Consider the following 24,179-nt stretch of genomic DNA (forward strand, 5'->3'; position numbering starts at 1 on the left):
TCTTTGTGGAAAAGTTTAGGTCAAGTTGGTTGATAGTATTCAAGACTTCTTTAAACATTGATTTTCTTTCTAGTTTTTCTATCAGTTATTGAAGAGGGATTTGAAATCTCCAACTATAAATGGAAGTTGTCTATTTATCTTTAAAATTCTATCAGTCTTTGCCCCGTGTATTTCAAAGCTCTGTTAATGAGTACAGAGATGTTTGGGATTATTATGTCCTCTTGATGAATTTACTTCATCATATGAAATTATTCTCTTCAACCTCATCTCCTTTCCTATCCCTCCCACCATCCATAACATCAGTTATCATTTATTTATAAAGAGTAGGACTAATAGAGAAGAGTTGAGATTCAAACTTTGTTCAGAAGTTAATCTGCAGTTTCCTCAGCCTGGAAAATTCAGTTTACTCTCTGATACATATTTTCTCTTTGAAACCGTGATTAATTGCACTGCTCACTTGCGGGGAGAGATGAGTGTTCTTGTATCCTTCAGAGCCTGGCACAGCGCGTGGACGCCAAAAACGTCTAGGACGGCTTCACGCCGAGAGAGGAGACCGTTCTGTCCCAGCGCCGTTCCCTACGCCCTCCCGCCCGCGTGACTCCGCCCGCTCTCCCTCCCGGACCACCTTGCCCTCCTGACCACGCCTCGCGTCAGTCCCGCCCACCGCCCGCCCCGCGCTCCTCCCCTTCGGTCCCGCCTCCTGCCTCGGTGGAGGTGGGGCTTGAGGGGCGGTGCTCAGCTGCTGAACGCCGCAAGGATTGGATGTTCCTGGACCCGAGCAGCACCATTGGTCCGGAGATCCGCCCCACGGGTGACGCCAGCACGCCAGGGGGCGGGGCCGGGCCCTGGCGCGCGCTGGCGAGGGGGCGCGGTCGGAAGTGCGACCTGTGAGCGGAAGCGAGTGCGGCGCTCTAGGCTCCGCGTCTCTCTCGGCCTCCCGAGGCGCGGGCCTGGTCCCAGCGGCCGCCATGGCGCATCGCTGCCTGCTGCTGTCGGGCCGGGGCGGCGGCTGGACCCGCAGCCTGCCCCCGCTCCTGCTGCCTGGCGGAGGCCCGGGCCCGAGCGGGCGGGCCTGCCTCCGCACGGTGAGTCCTCCGGTCCCGGCCGGCTCTCAGCGCGTCAAGGTCAGCGGCCGCGCCGGCTCCCAGGTGCCCGGCCCGCCTCAGCGCGACACGGCCGGACGCCTGGATTCCTGGTGTCTTGTCCCGCTGTCCCCTTGAGCACGCTCTGCGCGCCCGCCCCAGGTGTCGAGTTGGGTCGCTGAAAACACCCCTCACAGTAGAATCACAGCTCTGCCTCAAGGGACTTCAGAAGATCGTCCCGGGGCTTGTGTGACTTCGTACAGGGCGAAGAACTGTTTAATCCACACGGCGGCTGAGACCTCAAACGGTTACGGAGCTGCTCCGGCTGCCGGGTTTTACCTGCTTTCACGACATCGGAAAACAGAATGAAATAGGTTATGTGTGTGTTTTTAAGAGGCAGCAGCCTGAGCACGATGTGGGCGAAAGCAGTCTTTGGAGTGAGCTCCTTAATCTCTCAGGACCTCAGTTTTTCCATCCGTAAAATGGGGCGATGGCTGGCATTGTGGGTCTGACACACAGGAGGGACCAGTAAATATTAAACTTATTAATAATGTTAGCTCCTCAGAGTAGGGACTTGGCTTTTTGTTGCCCAAGAGGGCCTGTCCTCAGAAAGAGGCTCTTTCTCTGCTGGTAACCGGCTGCAGTGACCATAGGGTGTTGTGGCTGAAACATGGCAGTAATCTGTCTCCGATTAAGGTTCATGTAGTGATCGGTGGCTATTAGCTACTTCTTGCTCTCTGTCACCTTTTAGATACAGCCTTGCTGTGCTCACAGGTGCACACACACAGGCAAGATAGCAGGACGGTTTCGGCCCTGGGATTAGACAGGAATCCTGGCTTGGTCGCTTCTTAGCTGGAGGCCCCTGAAGACGTTAGCTCAGCCTCTTCACTTCTAAGGGGCTAATGACAATGACAGTGCTCGCATTCGTTATTTTTACTCTTTGAAGCCCCTTTGCCAGTCTTGGGCTAATTCCTTAACAGTGTTAATCTTTCCTACCCCAAACTGCCCTGCACTAGGTCCTTTTTCATTGCATTGTGATACCAAGCAAACGTGAGTTTTTCTTCTCCTGATGTGTCTTTAAAGCCAATTCCTGAGACACTGGGTTTCAAGGAGAGAAAAGGTTTATTTGGTTGTGCAAGCCACAGAGCATATTAGGTCTCATGGCCCAAAATTGCCTCTCTGATTTACAGGAATTCTAGTATTTTATAAAAGCTAATGAGGTGGAGTTTGCGCAGGTTCTTTTGTTAGTAAACATTAAGGGGCTGAACCAGGTAGGGGGGGTTCCTGTGGGGTAGGGGAGGGTGAGTTACACAGTTGGAACAGTTACCAGAGATCAAGGCATCTGGGAGAGGGATGCTGAAAACAGGTCAGCTACAAAGTTTTTCATATGGTTATCAACAGAATGACGGAGTGGTCACCCTTTCAATAGAAATGTTCATATACAAAGGTAAGATCTGGCGTAATTACAATGGCAGGTCTTTAGTTAGAAATGACCACGTACAAAGGGTGACGTCAGTATAGCCCGTTTCAGTAATTTCAGATACTAACCTGTGGCTAATTTTAAAAGCATCTGTATAATGTTTCTTAAACCTTTGGTTACAGCTGCATCCATTTTTCCAACTTTGCTCCAATCCTTTTCCTTTTGCCCCTCCTGAATATTGAACTTGGACATATAATGGGCAGGTAGGAATCTGCCTTGTGAGTTCGCCATTTTTATGTGAGAATCTTGTCTGTTATAAAAGGCCTTTGTGTTGGATGGCACAAATGTTGCTGCAAAGCCCAATGCTGAGAGCAAGGAAGTCCTCTGGGCTGACAGCTATAGCTGCCTGACTGATTCCTTGACATATATTCCCTAGTACTGCTCTCAAGATCTCGGTGGGGACACTGGGGCAATACTGTGTTGCCTGGGAAGGGAGTCTGACAGAACAGATTTTCCTTTAGGGTCTGCTACTGTTAAAGGTTGGAGAAGTAATCCTCATTGAGAGATTTCTGGGGAACAGAGCTTGAAGTGTTGAGGTGTCAGCTCTTAGATATTTGCTCAGTGGTATCAAACTGATTATAAAAGCAATTAAAATGTGCTCATGTAGTCAGACATACATGAGGTGCTCTAAACTTTGTGAATTGGCATCTTTTTTATTTTTTGAATGCTAGACACCCAGGGCTTGGATTAGATATGCAGAGGAGAAAAGTTTTATTAATGATTCCTTTAGAGAAAACCAGTCTCAGCATTAAATGCTGTCACAGGGATTATTCTTAGCAGTATTTCAGGTAAATGTAATTTGAAAATAGAGCCTAAGGGGGCAAATGTTGTTTCTGAGTTTATTAATCGGCAAACAGTGGTGGATTGCAAACCATGTACCCGCTTCTATATGGAGCTTTATGGTGATAAAGCCTGGTTCTTGCCCTCAAAAAGCTTTCAAAATTATTGGAAGTGGGGAGCTGGTGTAGCTGAGTGGGTTGAGTGCTGCCATCCCACATAGGAGGTCCCAGGTACCTTAAAAAAATAATAATTGGAAATGATCGCTTTTACATTTGATCCTTACAGTAGTACCATCGAAATGTCACAGGAAGAGCAGTTTTTTCACATTGTAGATGTTGTGGGACTTGTTGAAGACCATCATACAAAAGATTGCCAGCTTTAAGGAAATGAGAAGTTCTGACTTAGCCTGAATCCCACATGCAAATATTGGCTGTAGCTGGGCATCAACTTACCCCTTTAGAAGGACATGCACGACCCCACCTCTCCATGTTATCTTTGCTCCTGCAGGTTTCTTCCTTGTCTCCCCTAAGCTTTTGAGTTTGGTGCCTCTTCTGTAAGCCCTCTGGGACAAAAACTGAATGGTCTTCCTCTTCATACATATCCTTCCTCCTATGTGGACTGTTAATACTCACCTACTGCCATGTAGTAGTCCATTGGAAACTTGACATCTGTCTTCCTTTACTACCACCCATCCAGTTAATTCCTTTGCATTTAACCTAAGTATTGCTTAAATTCACCTCCTCTGTAACCCTGTTCCTACTGTCTTTAAAACTGGATATCTTCCTCTCGCTTGCTTTGGTAGTTAGCCTCTAAGTTTATCTCCCTGCTTTAAGTTCTTCCCCTTGTACACTATCTTGAATTCTAGGTAAACCAAATCTGGTTTTCACCTTAAAACCAAAGCAATCAAAAACAAGCAAACAAATAAAGGAAACATTCCTGGCTCCCTGTCACCTGTGGTAGCATTTTCCAAAATATTACCCAAGTTTGAACACAAGTTCAAATATGTAAAAAGAGGACCTGTGAAACACTTGGTTTAACTGAATTTAAAAAGGCAGATTTCTTGGAACCTTTGATATTTTATTCCTTAAGAGGGTAATACTGTATAACGCTTCCCAAATTTATTTGTGGAACCTAACCGTTTTTCCTGTGATTATCTCATACTTTGGGAAATGTTGGCCCATTCTAAAGGATGAGATCTTCCTTTGGCGTTGGATCTGAACATTAGTGGGAGCTCAGGTGCCTGACCTGGGTTGATTTCTTCATCTATAAAATAGGGAAAATATCTACCTCAAACAAATTGAGGAACAGCTGTGTCATGTAATAGGTGCTCAACTAATCGTAGCTGCTGCTACCAATATTTTCAGGCTCTTCATGAGTGTCTGCTTTTCTGTCCTTGTCTCTGGCCACCATCCCCACTTGTACATTGTTTCAACCGTTTGGATTACTTAGTCTCTGAACACTGTGTTTTGCCTCCTGTCTCCACATTTCCTTTTCCTGGAAGGCTTCCAGGCCCACGGTCTGCCTGTTGCACTTTAGGTCCTTCAAATCTGGAGCTAGATACCACTGACATGTGATATCTTCTCTAGGCCCTTAAACATGTAATCCCTTCCTCCTCTGTGCTCCTCTGTTCCTTACACTTTCAAGTTTTACGTGGTTGCACTTAGCTGTACTACATTGATATTGATTTGTTCCATGACTTCCTTACATGTCTGACTTTTTTAAGGATTGAAGTTTTTTAAGGAGTTCTCTTTTGGACCGCCCAGCTGCTTGGCAGCAACTGGCCTGCACTATATGCTTAAAGGATAGTATTGCCTTGTCTAGCTTGAATAATAGGTCATTTTAATTGGTACTCTTTAGTGCATTAAAAGAAAGTTTTTTTTAATATCAGTGTTATGTGTTACTTAGTTAACATGAGACAACAACCACAATAACAATAAATCTGCTTTAGTCAGCAGTTACACTCCCCCTTTTTGTTCATTTCTCTATCTTGTGGGATATGGCTGAGAAGGGACATAAATATTGTGGGGCAGAGAAAGGGAATTGTTTTGCTTGCAGTTGAAGATACTCCTTCCTTTTGGGCTGGGGCTGGTCCATAATCATCTCCATTTTATATCCCTACCAGTAATGTATGAGGGTTCTGATTTCTCCCTCTCCTTGCCAACACTTGACATTATCTTTTTTATTATACCCGTCTTTGTAAAGTGCTTTTTATTTGTGAAGTTTTCAAACAGTCCCATCTGTTTAAAAGCTTGCTCCCCCAAAACCAATGGTGATTTAAAAAAAAATTTTTTTAATTTTTGCAAAAGGATAGGGATTATCCTGCCAAATTTGGATATATCTCCTCAGTGTTCTTGGCATTGATAGCTTTTAATTGTACAGCTAAAAATTAAGAGGGGAGCTTCTTTTGCTAATTTATATTACAGTTTAATTTAACTAGACATTTACAAACAACTTTTTAAGAACATATGTTATATAAAGCAGAGATGTATCTGTAGTTGAGCTTGTATAACCAGGGTTCTCACCAGGATGGTAATATATTAGATATGTTTACCAACATTCCTATTATAAGGATTATCAGTGATGTTGGACTATAATTTTCTTATTTGAAAAAAGGTAAATTTAGTATTCTGTTTACCAACAGCATTGTCTGGTAATTTCAGATAAATATCTTGCTATATTATAGGCCCTGCAAATGAGTCAACATGAAGTAGCAGTTTTTCTGTGCCAGAGTTTGTCTTTTGAATGCTGCAAATTAAGTAAACAATGCCAAAGTAAATATGTTGTCAGAGACAACTTGGGCTGCAATTCTAAGTTATGAATGATTTTGGAGTGGCATAGTACACAGTCCTTTTAAAAACTTCCAGTCATTATGTGCTAATCTATAAACACTTGTGGAAGAGAGAAACAGTTTATCCATTTTATGATATAAGGAAATAAAACTTTAACTTTTTATATTGCTATAACCTTCATGTTTTTATTATTTGTCATGTTTCAGCTTTATCGATATGCTACAACTCAAGCAACAACCAGCAGAAATTCTCTTTTTACAAATGTGATGGCTGCTTATCGAAGACTCTGTTCTCGACCTCCAAAAGGTAAACACTTGAGTATAACCATAATGGTTTACTTTCTTGTTAAAGAGAGGTATCATCAGCAGGTGTTTGCCAAAGAGGAGCACAGTTAATGTCTCAGGTTGCCTTTTTACTTTTCTCCTCTTGTGAACTCCCTCCCCTGCTGCAACTTCTGTCTGACTGAATGATGGAAATGGGCCTTGTCCAATCTTACACTTTTATAGGAAATGAAATTGGCATGCAAAAGAGGCTTCTTTACCACTTGTGTTGTGAACTCTATTAATTAGACTTTGATTTATTTTTGCATGAGAAATGTTATATTTTTAGCTTATGCTTTTTAATGGATGTATCAGCTGTTTTAAAAACAAAGGAAAGACATAAAAACTCATGAATATTAGTTTGAGAATTGAGGATATGTGCTTTCTTCCTTTTTTGACAGGATTTGAAAAATACTTTCCTAATGGAAAAAATGGGAAAAAAGCTAGTGAACCTAAAGAACTTACAGGAGGAAAAAAAGGTAACTTTTGGAAAGATTATGTTTGAATTTCATGTTTTCTCCTAATATGATGTTAATCCTTTCCACTGTGAAAGAAAGTGTTGTCTTAGGTCAGTTCTGAAAATGTAGATTACAAGTACATACACAATTCTATAGACCTCTTGTTTCATTGTACCTTAATTTTCTCTCCAAAATTGAAATAATTTAAGGTCACCTTAGAAATGTTTGTTTTTTTTTTTTTTAAGATTTATTTATTTATTTATTTTCCCCCCCTCCCCTGGTTGTCTGTTCTTGGTGTCTATTTGCTGTGTCTTGTTTCTTTGTCCGCTTCTGTTGTCGTCAGCGGCTCAGCAGCACGGGAAGTGTGGGCGGCGCCATTCCTGGGCAGGCTGCTCTTTCTTTTCACGCTGGGCGGCTCTCCTTACGGGGCGCACTCCTTGCGCGTGGGGCTCCCTTACGCGGGGGACACCCTTGCGTGGCACGGCACTCCTTGCGCGCATCAGCGCTGCACATGGCCAGCTCCACACGGGTCAAGGAGGCCCGGGGTTTGAACCGCGGACCTCCCATATGGTAGACGGACGCCCTAACCACTGGGCCAAAGTCCGTTTCCCTAGAAATGTTGATCAATCAAAGTAAAGCATGTTTGGTAGATATTTAACATATAACTTAAACAGTGGGAACAGTTTATATATGTGGTTTATTGACAAACTATGGTGAGGCATGGTTTATTGACACACTGGTATGATGCGGTGTCTTCCCACTGGTCCTTGGGGCCTACTTGTACTAAGGCGCCCAGAGGATGTCTAAGAGCTGGTGGCGCTGGGGTTCGTGTGGGGCTCCAAGCCTCCTCCCTCCATTCCTTTAGCATTGTGCCTCCATATATGCCTTTAGCACAATGCCTGGCACATGTTAGCATTCAGTTTGTATCCTTTCTTTTTAGGGAAATGTAAGGAAAATAATAATACAGTCCCTGATTTTTAATGAACTCGTGGTCTAGTTGGAGAGAGAAATGATATGCTCAAAGAATGCAAGGGAAGGAAAGCAAGGCCATGGGTTGGGGAATGGAGAGTGCTAAGTGTGGGCTGTTGATGGTCCCAGGGTTCTAGATAGCACATTGATGAAAGAGGCAGCTTTTAAAGATTTTCCCTAGGTGCCTGATAGATTTTTTTTTTAAAGATTTATTTTTTATTTCTCTACCCTTTCCCATCCTTCCCTCCCCCCGCCCCAGTTGTCTGCTCTCTGTGTCTATTCGCTGTGTGTTCTTCTGTGTCTGCTTATATTCTTGTCAGCAGCACCGGGAATCTGTTTCTCTTTTTGTTGCGTCATCTTGCTGCGTCATCGCTCCATGTGTGCAGCACCACTCCTGGCAGGCTGTCCTTTTTTCGTGCTGGGTGCCTCTCCTTACGGGTCACACTCCTTGTGCATGGGGCTCCCCTATGCAGGGGACACCCCTGCGTGGCATGGCATTGCACGTGAGCCAGCTCATCACACGGGTCAGGAGGCCCTGGGTTTGAACCCTGGACCTCCCATGTGGTAGGTGGATGCTCTATCCATTGAGCCAAATCTGCTTCCCATGGTAGATAGATTTTTAATCTTGGTTTAGGGGCAGATTAATGAAACTGGTTCACTTTTTATACATAACCGAGTTACTACTTCTTCATTATCTTTTGCACATGTGCTGCTTTGTTTCAAAATAGTATGGCATATTGTTAAGTAACTTTAAAGATGTGCTTACTATGTATTTCTAGTTCTGTCCTTGTTTGGCCATGGGGCTGAGGCATGTATACTTCAAGTCTGTCCCACACTCTGCTCCACTTAAGGGGAGGTGCTCCTGGTGTGTGTCACAGTCTGGTTGGTGAAGCATGGCACAAATCCACAGGGTCATGTACCCAGTGGGATGACTGAGGGCCCACAGCCTCCCATCCTGCTGCTGTATGAGCAGTCGCTGCATGGTGCTGGAAGTAGTTAGAAGTGTATCTGTGGATCTTTGAGAGGAAGGAAAAAGGAAAAGAAAGAAAAATGTTAGTGACTAATTGCAGATTCTTGCAAACTAATTTTATGTTGAGTAGGGTTTTTTTTTGTTGTTTTTTTAGCCACTTATCAAAATCATATCTTTCCTACAGAAGAAAACCTGTTAACTGTTTACTTTGTGGGCTTGGGAAAGGGGAACACTTACTTCTTTACAAGTAGGGACTGTGGTTTAAATCCTAACTCTGACACTTATTTTGGTCCTTTAACACTGTAACATGTTACACAAATTATTTAACCTCCCTAAGCTACAATTACTTTACCTGTAAAATGGATATAATAATAGTATACTTATATGGTTATTGGGTTGTTGTGCAGATTAAATGAGATAAGATACGTAAAGCACTTGCAAGCCCTCCTTGCATGTTAACTATTTGTATTAGTATCCTTCCTCATAGTATATTATTCAGTAACTGATCAGTTGTCATACTATATTTTGCAATAAGTCTTATATTAAGCTGTAGTAATCAAAAAAAATTTTTTTGAGAGAGATAAAATCCTGCTATACTTTTATATATGCTTTTTGTTTGTGAACAGAATCAAAGCAAGCTAATGCACCACATTCTTCTGGAGGAGGAGTTGGTGGTGGCGGAAAACGAGGTGGCAGAAAAGATGATTCTCACTGGTGGTCCAGGTTCCAGAAGGTTTGATTCCACACTGGTTGGTTTTGAGGTTACGGAGGTGGCCACAGGACAGGTTGGATTGCATGAGTAGTATTGAGGATTTGTGCCGTAACATCTCAGAGGTAATATTTTGAAGTTACACTCTTGATGGAAAGTTTCTCTTTTGTGCCTAGGGCGATGTTCCATGGGATGACAAGGAATTCAGGATGTATTTTCTTTGGACCGCTTTAGTTTGGGGTAGTATCATGTTTTACTTCCTGTTCAAGAGCTCTGGAAGAGAAATTACCTGGAAGGACTTTGTCAATAACTATCTTTCCAAAGGAGTAGTAAGTATTTTTATGGGATTGGTTGTTGTAGTGGTTCAAAAGGTGAGAGTCAGTGAATTAGACTAATACAGTGATAACATCAAGTTAGCCAAGTTTGTCAATTTTGAAGTTAATGTTTTTTACATTGGATGTATTTTTAAATCCTGGAAAGTACTGTAACCAAGGAACCTGTTTGTTTTGACCCAACAGTCCCCAAATTTACAACAAAATCCTTTTTTTCACTTCACACTATAATCCAATTTTGGAAACTACTTCAGACTGTGGTTCTTGGCAGTCTCTGTCTCCTTACCCTTTTTCTTATGTCCCTTCACAACCTCTTTTCCCTGCTCTGCATGCTCTTTTTATGTCTTTACTGCTTTTAATTGCCTTTGGATTTGGAAATTGGACTAATAAACCTACTAGAGTTAAGAGTGAACAGGCTCTGAGGGAGGCCTGAGGAAGACAGGTGAACTTTAACCACTGTTTTGTTTGCTCAGAAGCCTTTTTTATTTACTTGTTGGGTCTTTTTCCAATATAACACCATATTTCATCATATTTAAGATGTTAATTGTTAGACACGTTATTTTATGTATATTACTGAGAAAAAAATTTAAAAGCTGTCACTGAAACTATAATATGCCATCAGTTGTAAAATGTATACCAATTTGACATGTTATTATTAAATGTGAAAAATGTGCTTGTTAGAACTGATGTAATATAGTGATAGAGAACCAGAACTGGGCACACTGTGTAATCTTGGGTAAATTATTTAACCCCTCAGTACTTTGATTTTTTTCATCAGTGAAATGGATAAATTAAGGTAAAATATTAATACTTTACTAAGGAAGTATAAAGATCCAAAATTATTTTTAAAGGTTATATAATAAGGTAGGGATGGAAAAAATGGAAATGAACACTCAGATTTTTGAAGCAAAGTGTCTCATGAAAGCTAGGATATTCTGTGTATAATTCCCAGTTCTAGTGGGAAACCTGCTTTCTGAAACCTGCTTTCTAGGAAGTCACTTCTGTCAACGTGTGGATGGGGCTGTGGCAGTCCTTTCTGAGTGTGATAATCTGTACTGCAGGATGATTCTCCCTTAGCTCCATTTCCTCTCTGCCCACTGGCTTCTTTGAAATCCGTTTACTGTTGTGTCTGTCGTTTTTGGGGTTAGAGTTCTTCTATTCGTTTCTTTCCAGACAGACCTTTATAATAGCTATTCCTTTATTCTAGCTTCTGGAGTTACTCTGGAGCTTCCTCACTTCCCATTTTTGATTCATACCTTCCAGACGCACTGATAAGTCAGACTCCATGGCAGCGGCCATCCTCTGCAGAGGAAATCTATATATCCCAGAGGGCTCATGCTCCAGAACCAATTACAGTCCTTGGGATGAGGCTTTTAAGAGTGTTATTAAGAAACCTAGATAATGTGGGGGAAATTTACAGAAAAAAAAAGTTTTAACTATTTTATACCAGAGTGGCAAAAATAAAAAGGTCTTATAAAACCAAGTGTTGGTGAGAAGGTAGAGCAACAGGGATATTTTGCTATATGAACTGGCACAGCCATTCTGGAGAGCAATATCTAGTAAAGCTGAAGATAAGTATGCCCAACAGCCCAGCCTTAGAATACCTATATTCTAGGGAAATTCTTGAAGGTGTGCCCTGAAAGGTGTGTACATGGATGTTCATGGTAGCATTGTGTGTGATAGTGGAAAATTTGAGGTGTTGTAAATGTCTGTTAACAGGAGAATGGATAAATAACTTGGGGTATGCTTATAAAATGGATAATGTTGGCATGGACAAGTCTCAGAAGTATAATGCCGAGAAAAAAAATTAAGTTGTAGGAGAAAATATACAGGAACAGATAATTTTTAAAGTTTAAGAATAGCCAAAAGTGAATATATGTATTGTTTAGGGGTGCATTCATGTGAGTGAAAACGTAAGGACTTGCTTTTGGGTGTTCAGCACCTAACTCTGACAGGGGCCTCTCGCTTTCTTTCTTTCGCTGAATGGGGAACACAGGGATTAGTTTTTATTCTTTCTCTTATGTCTGAACTATCATATACATTTTAAATGAGCTTAAAAGAATATTGCAAATATTTCCATAAATTTATATTTGAATATTTAACTTTTAAAATTCTAGGTAGACAGACTGGAAGTCGTCAACAAGCGTTTTGTTCGAGTGACCTTTACACCAGGAAAAACTCCTGTTGATGGGGTAAATTATTTTATTAGTTTGTAAATTAGCTTTAAATGAACTCTTCCAAAAAGGAAACATTTCCTCACATTGCAGTCAGTATGTCCCTTGGAATATACCAGAATCAGGCAGGGCGGTTGTTGTGATATTCATTAGAATAGTTGGAATGTGAGTGTTACGTGTGTATTATTGATAACAGGTTTGGGTGGGTGGTTTTTTGTTTTGCTTTTGGTAATCATTTTGGCTGTACATTTAGGAGGACTCATCCAGTTTTCAGTACTCCCATGTAGTCTGTGATTTTTTTAAGATAAAAACAATTTTTTGGTTATGAGAAGAAAACTGAATTGCTTGTGTCTTTGGGATGGCTTTATTTAAGTCAGAATATGAAATGTTCTGATCATATCTCTCCCAAGCCTTTTGTGATATTATTTTAATATCCATTTCTTATTTTTAAAATAACTTGAATTTCTTGTCCAATCAGTTTGGACAATATCTACTTCCAGAGATCCCTGGTCAAATTGAATGGGTTGAGGGGATTCAGGAGGAAAAGGGAGAAAAGTAGGCATGAGAAGTTCCTGGGAAATTCCATGTCCTTCCCCTGGGTTTGCTCCTCCTATCCCTTGGTGTCCTGTAGTCTTTTACTGCCCTCCCCAGGACCAAATCTCTACCAGGCTGGATCCCTTCTCCCTTAGGATTATTTGTTTATTTCCTAGTTGTCTTACCTGGGGAAACATTTGAGAACAAACTGGAACCGATTGTAATCATGTCTCTCTTTAATAACACACCAGTAAATATAACAATATCAATAAAGTTGTATGGTTCTGGTATTCCTGTCACTTGGAATTAAATTGGCACTTCAAGAGGACAGTTTGGCAGTGTGTCTATTAGAAATTTAAAAAGTATCACACCTAGTAATTTTGCTTCTAGGAAAGTAATCATGTGTGGAAAAATTCCTCTACAAGGTTGTCCTCCAAAAATTATTTATGTAGCAAAAAATTAGAAATAAATGCCCCAAATTAGGAGCCTTTCAAGCATTGGGGGTACTCCTCATTTCCCTTGCTTGAAGTTTCCATACTGGGCCAGTGGTGCTTAATGGGGCAATAGTGTTTATGAGAGGGCGATTTTTAAATTTGAGGGCACAGTTGTCGTCTAGTATTGGCATTTACATGCATTTGCATATTCATACCATTTTAAAAATTACTTTTTTTCCCTTTATATTGCAGTTAAGGTTTTATATTTGTTTTTGAAATTATGCATGCATTTCAAAATTGTAAAGGATATAAAATCTAGGAGAGGCATCAAAATACAAATGGTGTTTATCTCTGGGTGTTGAGGTTATTAATGTTTTTGTACTTCCTTAGTTTTCTACAGTAATGTTATATATTGCCTGTTTAATAAACACATTTTATATTGAGTTTTCAGAAAAAATGGATGTAATATTTTCAGCATGCTTATGGAGTGGCTCTCCGTGTTACTCTGACAAGCACAGGATTATACTAGCTGTAAGGCTTACCTTCTGCAAGCCTTGGTTTCTTCACCTCTAAATGGGAAGGACAGTAGTGCTCTTCTAGGGCTTAATGCTTAAATGATGTAAGTCAGTGGTGGTTTTCAACTTGAACGTACACTAGAATTGCCTGGAAAGCTAGTTGAAACAGAGTCTTGGGAACCTCTCCGAGAGATTTGGATTTTGGATTTGTCCTGATAATCTGCAATTCTAACAAGCTCCTGGGTAATACTGCTGCTGAGTTCCCTGGTCCGCACTGATACTCGGATGTAAGGGATGTGTTTGCATATTTCCTAGGTGGTAAGAAGTGCTCAATTGCTCAATTTGGAAGTGTTCAGTCCATATGTGTTGAGTTTATTATATACATGCTTTAGGGTTGGGACTGCATGAAACATGTAGCTTTGTTGGTGAACACCTTACTAAGATTTATTGTCACATAATATAAAACTTACTCTCCATCTTTTGTCTGTGGATATGGGAGAGAATCCCCAGAAGTGATGTGCCCCACACAGTCACATTGCTCAGTGTGTAGGCTGACATGTTGCTCGTTTTCATGTATTTTTCTGAATTGTCTGAGTTTTATAGAATAAATTTACTGTTGATATATTATTTTTTAAAACTTCTTGTACTGTAAAAGTGCTTTTTGCAGGATCTAGTACATGATAAAACTGCATAGATATGAGGGATCATCATTATTGGTGTCTTCTTGGTTGTCCAAGAGGCAGTGTGGTGTAGTGGTTAGGGGCACAGGCTCTGGAGAGATATGCACCTGGGGGCAGGGTAAGTCGCCTCTGTATTTCAGGGTCAGGCTGGTATCAGTCAGGAACACTGATACAGTATGGTTGTAAATTAGCCGCTATCCCAAGCCCCTTCATTGTCCCTTCCCATGGCCCTCAAAGATTCTCCATCTAGTGAGGGAAAGGGTGGTATCTTGCACAGCCAGGAGCTTTTGTCTGATTGGATGTGTTTGTGCCTTCCTGATTGGCCAGATTTTAAAAATCATCCCTGGCAGTAGTACCTGCAAGGTTAGAACAATGCCTAGTATTTAGAAAGTACTCAATAAATCTTAGCTGGTATTATATCACATTTCGTTTTTAATTTAGGAAAGTCAGCTGAAGAATACCTGGAAAATAGAGAAGAGAAAAAGAATGCGTATTTAGTTATAAGAAGGATCATCTTTCCAAACAGAATTTTAGTTCTGCTCATTGCTAATTTTAGAACCACTGGGTTAATGCTTCTAAATGGTTCTAAGGAAATGCTTTACTTGCCAGGGATTGCTTGAGTGAAACTTGGTCACTCTCTCTTTAAAATCAACTTTTGTTGTTAGTGGTTTTATTTTTTAAGTTTTTAATTAGAAAATTTTCCGTTTTTGAAATAGTCTAAAAAAAGTTGAACTCTTCATTGAATCAAACACTTTGTATTCTTTTCATTCTTAGGATATTTTGTTTTTCTGTTTTTATAGCAATACGTCTGGTTTAATATTGGCAGTGTGGACACCTTTGAACGGAATCTGGAAACTTTGCAGCAGGAATTGGGCATAGAAGGGGAAAATCGAGTACCTGTTATCTACATTGCTGAAAGTGATGGGTAAGAAGCAGTTAAAGTCATCCTTTTAAAGCCTGACTACTTGGCAGTTTGTGGCTCACAATGTGATCATGTCACTAGGTGGCAGCATTACAAACTAAATAACAATTTGGCCAGATTTTAAAAAAAAAGTGACCAGTCTTTGCACAATGATTGAATCATTTTCCACACATTTATCTTGGTTAACACAGTGGTTTGGGATATTAATGTCTAATGGACTATCCTTTAGTTAGGCTTTAGTATATGGAGTCCCATTGTATTAAAAAGTGGCATTCCCATCTTTTGGCTGTCATTTTCCTTTATATATTTCACAGTTTTCCAGTTTTTGTTTTTGTTTTGTCTGTCTGGTTGCGTCATCGCTTTGCTGCACAGGGGCCTGTGCCTCTCCATGGTGTGCAGGTCTGGACGCCTTTTTTCTTTTTTTTTAACCAGGAGGTCTCAGGGATCGAACCCAGGTCTTCCATATGGTAAATGGAAGCTCAACTGCTTGAGCTACAGCCATTTCAATTTTTCCAGTTTTTTTTAAGGAATTCTTTTTCTTATCTTGTCAGAGCTTCTTGGTCTCTTAGGGGAGAGCTGTCTTTTAACAAAGCCACTTAGCTGTCTAGGCAAATGATCTGTACTAGTCTTTTAGGAAGGGCCCCTGTATTTCAAGAGTCGTTTATCTTTGAGCTTATATGGGAACTATATGGCCTCTTGAGTGTTTATAAACCTAAACCCAGTTAGAACCCATGGCGTTTCCTCATTTGCATTAAATGCAGAAGGTATGCCTTGCTGTAGAGTTAACAGTTCTGGAGTGAAACTAGAGATAAAACTTAAATTTTCTCTATATGTGAAAAAAAAAAAAGAAAAAAACTGATAACTAGTGTGTTAATTCATCTGATGGTCTTAACTTAGATTTAGGGAATTTCTTTAACCTATAATCTACCTGCAAAATTGAATTGAGATAGCTCCTGTGATTGTTTCATGTATGATATATTCCCTAGCCCCTGAGGTTATAATATAATGATTGAACTTTATGAAGGGCAGGTACTGAAAAAATAGAGTATCTTATTACACCAGTTTTCAAACTTGTATTGTCAGTACATGTTTTCTGTTTTTTGTTTTGTTTTGTTTTCAGAAATAAACCAAAGGTAAATTTATCAGGGTTTTTGCTGCCTCCTGTAGCAGCATTTAAAAATGTATAATAGTTGAAAAATTAGAAACAAATCCTAGTTTTTGCTGTTTTTGACCATGTATAAAGTTTGGTCCAACTCTTAGGGTAAGTTAAACTAAATTGCATTATAGTAAGCTATGTAAGTATATATCTACCCATAGTTATATGAAATAAACTTTATTAAGACAAACAGGCAAACAAGGCAAAAGCCATCCCCAGTCTTGAAGTCTTCCAAAGGAGGCATGTTGGAAGACAAGCCTGTTCCTTCAGCATCTCTGTAGAGCCTGCAAATCAGCGGAGAGTGGCCTATGCTAAAGGAATCAAACAATGTTTTTCTTAAGAGATGGGTTTAAATAGCGGATGCATTACTTTTGAAACCAAGATGCTGTTAAATTAGCAAGGATTTAATTTCTGGAAAATACTTCAGAATAAGTTAATGCATGCCAACAAGAGAGCTGGAGTTTCTATCCAAACTAATATTAGGGCCATGTGAAAATTTTTAAGTGAGTAATTTTAAAGAAATTTATTGGAAATGCAGATATAATGTTAGTAAATCAGAGTTAGGTCTGTATTGTGCAAAATGGTGGGATATTAATGTTTGGGGATAGGAGTAAAAAAAAAAAGAATAGCCAGCGTATTTGTTGAGAATCTGGTTTTCTTTGTTTTTTTATGATTGTGTCATTTGTGCACTAAAATTCTGTCTGTGCCTCAGATAAAATATTAGAATTTTCTGAGTAATTGAAAATTTATGCAATTTTATTCCAAGTAGTTATGAGAAAATATATTTTGCAAAGCAGTTAAAGCCACAGATCAACAATCTTACAACTATTGTTATGTGTTATTCCCTTTAGTTCATTTCTACTGAGCATGTTGCCTACAGTCCTCATAATTGCTTTTTTGCTATATACCATAAGAAGAGGGCCTGCTGGCATTGGCCGGACAGGCCGGGGAATGGGTGGACTCTTCAGTGTTGGAGAAACTACTGCCAAGGTCCTAAAGGACGAGATAGACGTGAAATTCAAAGATGTGGCTGGCTGTGAGGAGGCCAAATTAGAGATAATGGAATTTGTGAATTTTTTGAAAAACCCAAAGCAGTATCAAGACCTAGGAGCAAAAATCCCAAAGGTAAAGTGAGCTTTGAGAGGATGATTTTCAACTTGTTAACCTAAAGATTTTTTATCATATTTCTTGATCTATGAAGTTATAATTTTATGAAGTTTGATTCTTTAATATTAAAGCTGCTTTTCTATTCTTGCTGTATTTTAATCTACTGACCTTTGTTTAACTCCATAATCCTTTTGGGTCAGTTTTTTGTGTGCCTGTGTCATCTTGCTTGTAGCATGTATATTCCTGAAAGTATTTGTACTTTCTCCTTTTGGAAGCCTTCCCTGGTCTTCATTACTTCTCCCTCATCTCTGTTCAGATGCCCCACTCAACCATCATAGCACCTCGAGCCCAGAGCCCTCCTGTCATCCAGGCACTCTCTCACCCCACGGACGTGAGTGAGGTGTCCAGCCGGTGCCGGGCACAGGTCATGGCTTCAGAATACAGTGGACAGGAGAGCAGACAACATTTCTTGCTGCCTTCCCTTTTTCCAGCAGACTTAACTACATTCATCATTGGTCATTAGTTTTTTTATTTTTTTAGTTTGTTTTTTACTTCAATTGTGGAAATTTTAAAGGGAAAAAAATAAGCAAAATTTTAAAAGTTGAGTTTAATCTTTATCTTACAACATTGACCAGAGTAATTTTAGATGGAAGAAGGAGTTAAAATTTGTAAAAACAAAACTATAAGAAAATATGAGTGAACATTAAACTTATTTCTTGAAAGCATAGAAATTCCAAATATGAAGTAAAAGACCCATTTTACCAACCAAAACCTTTAAAATTTCTTTAGGTCAGTGCACAATAAACATTAAAAGGTGAACCTTAAGATGGAAATAGTATTTATAACATATGACAAAGAATTATAATCTGGTATGTATGCATACATATAATATATATATATATATAAATGCTTAATGTGATGTATTTTAAAATATAAGAAATAAAATTTTTAAAAATTGATATCTTAGAAAGTTTTATTACAAAGTCTGGAAAAAATATCTCAACCATATTATCTGTCTGCCTACACCATAATATTTAAAAGTAGGATAGTATGGTAGTATCTCCGTGTCTGAAAAAGAGAGGACACTGATGATAGCTAGCCACTTAATGGAAAATGCAGAATTCATAGATTTAGATTTTAAGTTTCATGTCCATCCATGATAAAAATGTACTAACCTGTAAATGAAAATAGATGTGTGAGGGGTTGGCTTAATTATTTGAATTCAGAAAGAACTTTATTTGAAAAGAGTCAAAGAATTAGGAAATCAGGAGTGTGGTATTTGCGTCACCTTGGATTATTTGAATAAACCTCAGCTCGTTTGTTAGTACTTTCCTATCTTAAATTATCCTTTATTTAATGTAAGACTAAAGGTGTCAGAAGCAATACTAAAAATCTTATAAAATAAGGGAAGTATTTAAGCTTTCAATTCTCACCTAATTCTTTGAAACAAAATTGTCTCTAATTCTCTAATATCCTTTTGCTTGTTCTTATATTAGTAAGTAGTTAAGATGTTTGAGAAATATTTAGTGAACGACAAGATTTCTAGGCAGACTTATACCTTGGAATTATTTGTGGATATGAAATTTACTTTTCCGAAACTCTAATGAAATATAATTTCTCTCTTTTATATTTGAAGGGTGCCATTCTCACAGGTCCTCCAGGCACTGGGAAAACACTGCTGGCTAAAGCCACAGCTGGAGAAGCCAATGTTCCTTTTATTACAGTCAGTGGATCTGAGTTTTTGGAGATGTTTGTTGGTGTGGGTCCAGCCAGAGTAAGTCTCTTGTTCTATTTATTGGGTGCAGCTTCCTCCCTCTTGCCCAGTGGAGACTTGGTGAAGATTGCCAGAGTCCCTCGGAGGGACCACTTAACATTCACTGCCTTGAGCACTCTTTCAGTGCTAAGCGTCCAACAAGGCCTGTGACTTTTGCCCACCCCCGCTCCCCCACCAGAATCACAAGCTGTTGTGTAGTATAGTTTCACATTACTGAGGTGAAATTTACATAATTAGCCGTTTTGAAGTATACAGTTCAGTCATAATGTAATTTTTATATATTTCAAGAATTACTTTAATTTGTGGATTTTTCTTTTTACGTAACATATAGTTCACATATACCATACCATTCACCCATTTAAAAGAATAAAGTTCAGTGATTTTTAGTATATTCACACATTAGTGTAACCATCACCAAATCAGGTTTTGTATATTTTCTTCATCTCAAAAAGAAACACTGTGCCCTGAATATCACCCCCTGTCGCCCATAATTTACAACCCTAAGCAAACCCTAATCTACTTTCTTTCTCTATAGATTTGCCTAATCTGGACATTTCATATAAATGGAATCATATAATAGGTGGTCTTTTATGCTTGGCTTTTTTCACTTAGCATGATGTTTTCAGAGTTTATCCACATTGTAGTATGTTATCAGGACTTTATTTCTCTTGATAGCTGAAAATACTCTGTTTTATTTATCAACTGATGAATATTTGGATTCCATCTTTGGCTATTATGAATAATGCTGCTATAAACATGTACATGTTTGTATGTGTACATGTTTTCATTTTTCTTGGGTGTATAGTTAGGAGTGGAGTTGCTAAGTCTAATGGTAACTCTTAACTTTCTGAGGAACTGCCAGCCTCTTATCAAAAGTGGCTGTACCTCAAAGATGTATGAAAAAGTGTGCCAAATGAGCTCTGTGAACCATTGTTGGTGGTAATAGTCTGATGATATTATTTCATAATCTCTAACAAAAGTTCTACTGCACAGTGGGGTGTGTTGGTGAAGGGGTGTTGTATAGGAATTCTGCATATGTGCATGATTGTTTGGTAAGTTCACAACTTCTGTAATAAAAAATATATATTTTTAAAATATATGTTTTTAAAAGTGGCTGTACTATATAAATTCCCACCAACAATTTTAGCATATAAAATCCTCACCAACACTACCTAACTTTTTGATTATAGGCGTCCTAGTGGGTATGAAGTGATGTTTCACTGTGGTTTTGATTTGTGTTTCCCTAATGACTAATGATGTTGGGCATCTTTTCATGTGCTTGTTGGCATTTGTATAGCTTTGGAGAAACATTATTAAGGTCCTTTGTTCACTTTTTGTTATCTTTTTGTTGTTCATTGGTAGGGGTTCCTACTTTCTTTAGTCTTTGTCCTAGACCTTTATCAGATATATGATTTGCAAGTGTTTTTTCCCTTTAAGTGGGCTTATATTTTTACTCTTTATCATGTCCTTTGATGCACAACAATTTTCTTAGAATTTTTTTAAAAAAAGATATTTAGATTACATAAATGTTACATAAAAAATGTAGAATTCCTGTATGCCCCACTCCCCACACTGCTCACATTTACCCACTAATGTTGATGTGGGTAATTCATTGCATTTGATGAACACATTTTGGAGCATTGCTACTAAGCATTGATTGTAGTTTACATTGTGGTTTACAGTCTCTCCCACACAAATCTGTAGATTATGGCAAGATACATAATGGCTTATATCTGTCATTGCAGTGTCATTCAGGACAATTCCCAAGTCCTGAAAATGCCCCCGTATTACATCTGTTTTCCCTCTCCCTGACCTCAGAACCTCCAGTGGCCACTGCCTCCATATCAATGATATATTTCTTCCATTGCTAGAATCACAGTGAGTCTATAGTAGAATACCAGTAAGTCCACTGTAGTCCATAGTTCATTTCCCAGTCCTGAAGATTCTGGGATGGTGATGCCCACTCCACCTCTGATTGAGAAGGGCTTCAGTCCCATACAGCCAATGGATGAGACTTTCTTGCTTGCAGTTGTAGACTCTCTCAGTATGGTGGCTGCCCATCATTACCTCCTTGTTAGTTGTCCTGGCTGAGTCCAGTGAACTGGAGAATAGGTGGTTGCAACTCTGTTGACACTCAGGGCCCAGCTGGCAGAGGAACAGCCCAGAGATTCAAGTCTCTTGGATGTATACCTGCCAGCTCCCGCACCTAGTATAGGTTTAAATAGAAGGGACAGGGTGGCGGACTTGGCCCAGTGGTTAGGGCGTCCATCTACCACATGGGAGGTCTGCGGTTCAAAGCCCAGGCTTCCTTGATCCGTGTGGAGCTGGCCCATGCGCAGTGCTGAGTGCCATGCCACGTAGGGGTGTCCCCTGCGTAGGGGAGCCCCACGCTCAAGGAGTATGCCCCGTAAGGAGGGCCACCCAGCGTGAAAGAAAGTGCAGCCTGCCCAGGAATGGTGTCACACACACGGAGAGGTGACACAACAAGATGATGCAACAAAAAGAAACACAGATTCCTGTGCCGCTGACAACAACAGAAGCAGACAAAGACGACGCAGCAAATAAGACACAGAGAACAGACAATCGGGGTGGAGGTGGGGAAAGGGGAAATAAATCTTAAAAAATTAAAAAAATAAATAGAAGGGATAGAAAAGCCATATGTAGGGAAACCACAACTGAGTCCAATTCTGTAACACTTAGGAGCACAAACCCCCAAAGTAGGGCCCACTGTCAAGGCACCAAACTCATGAGTGAGCTGTTTGCTGTGCCTAGTGCCTGGGTGTCTCCAGAGCCCTCAGGAGCCCCATTGTTTGGGGTAGTGTCTAATTAGGCATTCAGTGAGATCCTACTGAGATGTGCATAATGTAACCCCTGGAATGACCTCCCAACTAACTTTGAAGTCTCTTAACCATATAAACTCATTTGTCTTTACCTTTTCCCCTCTTTGGCCAAGGTTTTTTCCAGTTGCACTGCTAGTTGGTGCCTGGTAGTAATCGCTTGGTGCCAGGGAGGCTCATCCTCAGGAGTCATGCATGTCCCATGCCAGGGGTGGGGATGGGTGGGTAATGCATTTGTATGCTGAGTTTGGCTTAGAGACTACATTTGAGCAATGAGTAGGCTCTTAGGAGGTAACTCTTAGGCTCTTACATTTGGGTCTTTGAGCCATTTTGAGTTGCTTTTTGTATATGGTGTGAGATGAAAGTCCAGCTTCATTCTTTCACATGTAGCTATCTGGTTGTTCCAGCACCATTTGTTGAAAAGATTATTCTTTTCCATTGAATAATCTTGACACCCTTGTTGAAAATCAAATGACCATAGATAGTTACATGGATTTATTTCGGATTCTTAGTTCTATTCCATTGCTCTATAGCCCTATCCTAATGCCAGCATCATACTGTCTTGATTTCTATTGCTTTGTACTAAGTTTTGAATCAGGAAGGGTATGAATTATTTATTTTTTAATTATTTTTATTTTTTTAGGAGATACTGGGGATTGAACATGGAACCTTGTAAATGGAAAGCAGTTGCTCTGCTACTGAGCTATACCTGCACCCCTCCATTTCCATCTTTTTTGTATTTTGATCAGCATGAAAATTGTTGACTTTTTCTTAGTGCTGTCACAGTTTTCCAAACATCAGGATGCCACATACAGTCAATAAGAAAGCATTGTGGGGGAAGTGGATGTGGCTCAAGCAATTGGGCTCCCATCTACCATATAGGAGGTCCAGGGTTTGATGCCCATGGCCTCCTTATGAATGCAGGCTGGCCCCTGTGGTGAGTTGGCCCATGTGGAGTGTTGGCCTGTACAGGGTATTGCCCTGCACAGAATGCTGGCCCATGTGGAGAGCTGGTGTAGCAAGATGACACAACAAAAAGAGACACAGAGGAGAGACAATAGGAGAAGCAGCAGGCTAGGGAGCTGAGGTGGCGCAAGAGAATGATTGCCTCTCTCCCACTCCAGAAAGTCCCAGGATCGGTTCCCAGAGCTGCCTAATGAGAATACAAGCAGACACAGAAGAACACACAGTGAATGGACAGAGAGAGCAGGCAATGAGAAGGGGGGGGGAGAAATAAATCTTGGTTTTTTTTTAAAAAGAAAGCTTGGGAAGCGGACGTGGCTCAAGTGATTGTGCTGTCACCTATCACATGGGAGGTCCTGGGTTCATTTCCTAGTGCTCCTGGAGAAGATGACCAAGACAGCGAGCTGATGCAGCAGGATGACACAAGAGACACAGAGAGGAAGCACAATGAGAGACACAACAAAGGGAGTGGAGGTGGCTCAAGTGATTGAGCGCCTCTCTCCCACATGGGAGGTCCCAGGTTCCGTTCCCAGTGCCTTCCGAAAAGAAGATGAGCAGGCACAGAGAACACACAGCAAATGGACACAGAGAGCAGACAGCGAGTGCAAACAATGAAGGGTGTGGGAGTGAACAAAAATAAATCTTAAAAAAAAAAAGCATCGTGTCATATCTTGGCTGAGATTTTACCTTAATAACGGTGGTTCTTCCAACTGAAAGCATCTTCAATTAGATAATATGTATGTGGATTCATATGTGTTTTGCCAGGAAAATAAGTCTTAGAATAAAGGGGAGCTTGGGGGAGCTGAGTGTCTGTAATGGTGGACCATGGTGGCAGGGAGGGAATGAAGACAGGAGAGGAGCCATGGATGGTGGGAAAAGCGGTGTGTCTGTGACTGATGGAATGGAGAGCTGAGCAGTAGGTGAAGTCCCATTTATTAGCTGATGGACACCTGGGTTGTTTGCATCTTTTGGTAAATATGAATGATGCCACTGTGAACATAGGTGTGCAGATACCTGTTCGTGTCAATGCTCTCAGTTCTTCTGGGTAAATACTTATTAATGATATTGGTGGGTCACATGCTGAATCTATATTTAGGAGATACTGGGGATTGAACATGGAACCTTGTAAATGGAAAGCAGTTGCTCTGCTACTGAGCTATACCTGCACCCCTCCATTTCCATCTTTTTTGTATT

At 40.2% G+C, this 24,179-nt stretch overlaps 1 protein-coding gene across 2 annotated transcripts in view; it reads left to right on the plus strand.

The window, feature by feature from the left end:
* Positions 1-834: 834 nt before the first annotated feature.
* Positions 835-24,179, plus strand: part of AFG3L2 (AFG3 like matrix AAA peptidase subunit 2) — a 41,523-nt gene continuing 18,178 nt past the window's right edge. Inside the window, exons 1-9 of one of the 2 annotated variants that reach the window (XM_004469995.4) lie at positions 835-1,085; positions 6,338-6,437; positions 6,853-6,930; positions 9,475-9,581; positions 9,734-9,886; positions 12,007-12,081; positions 15,027-15,151; positions 17,156-17,429; positions 19,048-19,185. In XM_004469995.4, coding sequence (XP_004470052.2) covers positions 969-1,085; positions 6,338-6,437; positions 6,853-6,930; positions 9,475-9,581; positions 9,734-9,886; positions 12,007-12,081; positions 15,027-15,151; positions 17,156-17,429; positions 19,048-19,185 — 1,167 coding nt within the window. In that variant the 5' untranslated portion in view covers positions 835-968. Of the gene's footprint in view, positions 1,125-6,337; positions 6,438-6,852; positions 6,931-9,474; positions 9,582-9,733; positions 9,887-12,006; positions 12,082-15,026; positions 15,152-17,155; positions 17,430-19,047; positions 19,186-24,179 lie in introns of both variants that reach the window. The other variant, XM_023592131.3, reaches the window with a different exon arrangement.

The sequence above is a fragment of the Dasypus novemcinctus genome, chromosome 16, assembly GCF_030445035.2.
Source record: "Dasypus novemcinctus isolate mDasNov1 chromosome 16, mDasNov1.1.hap2, whole genome shotgun sequence".
In the NCBI taxonomy this organism is placed as follows: domain Eukaryota; kingdom Metazoa; phylum Chordata; class Mammalia; order Cingulata; family Dasypodidae; genus Dasypus; species Dasypus novemcinctus.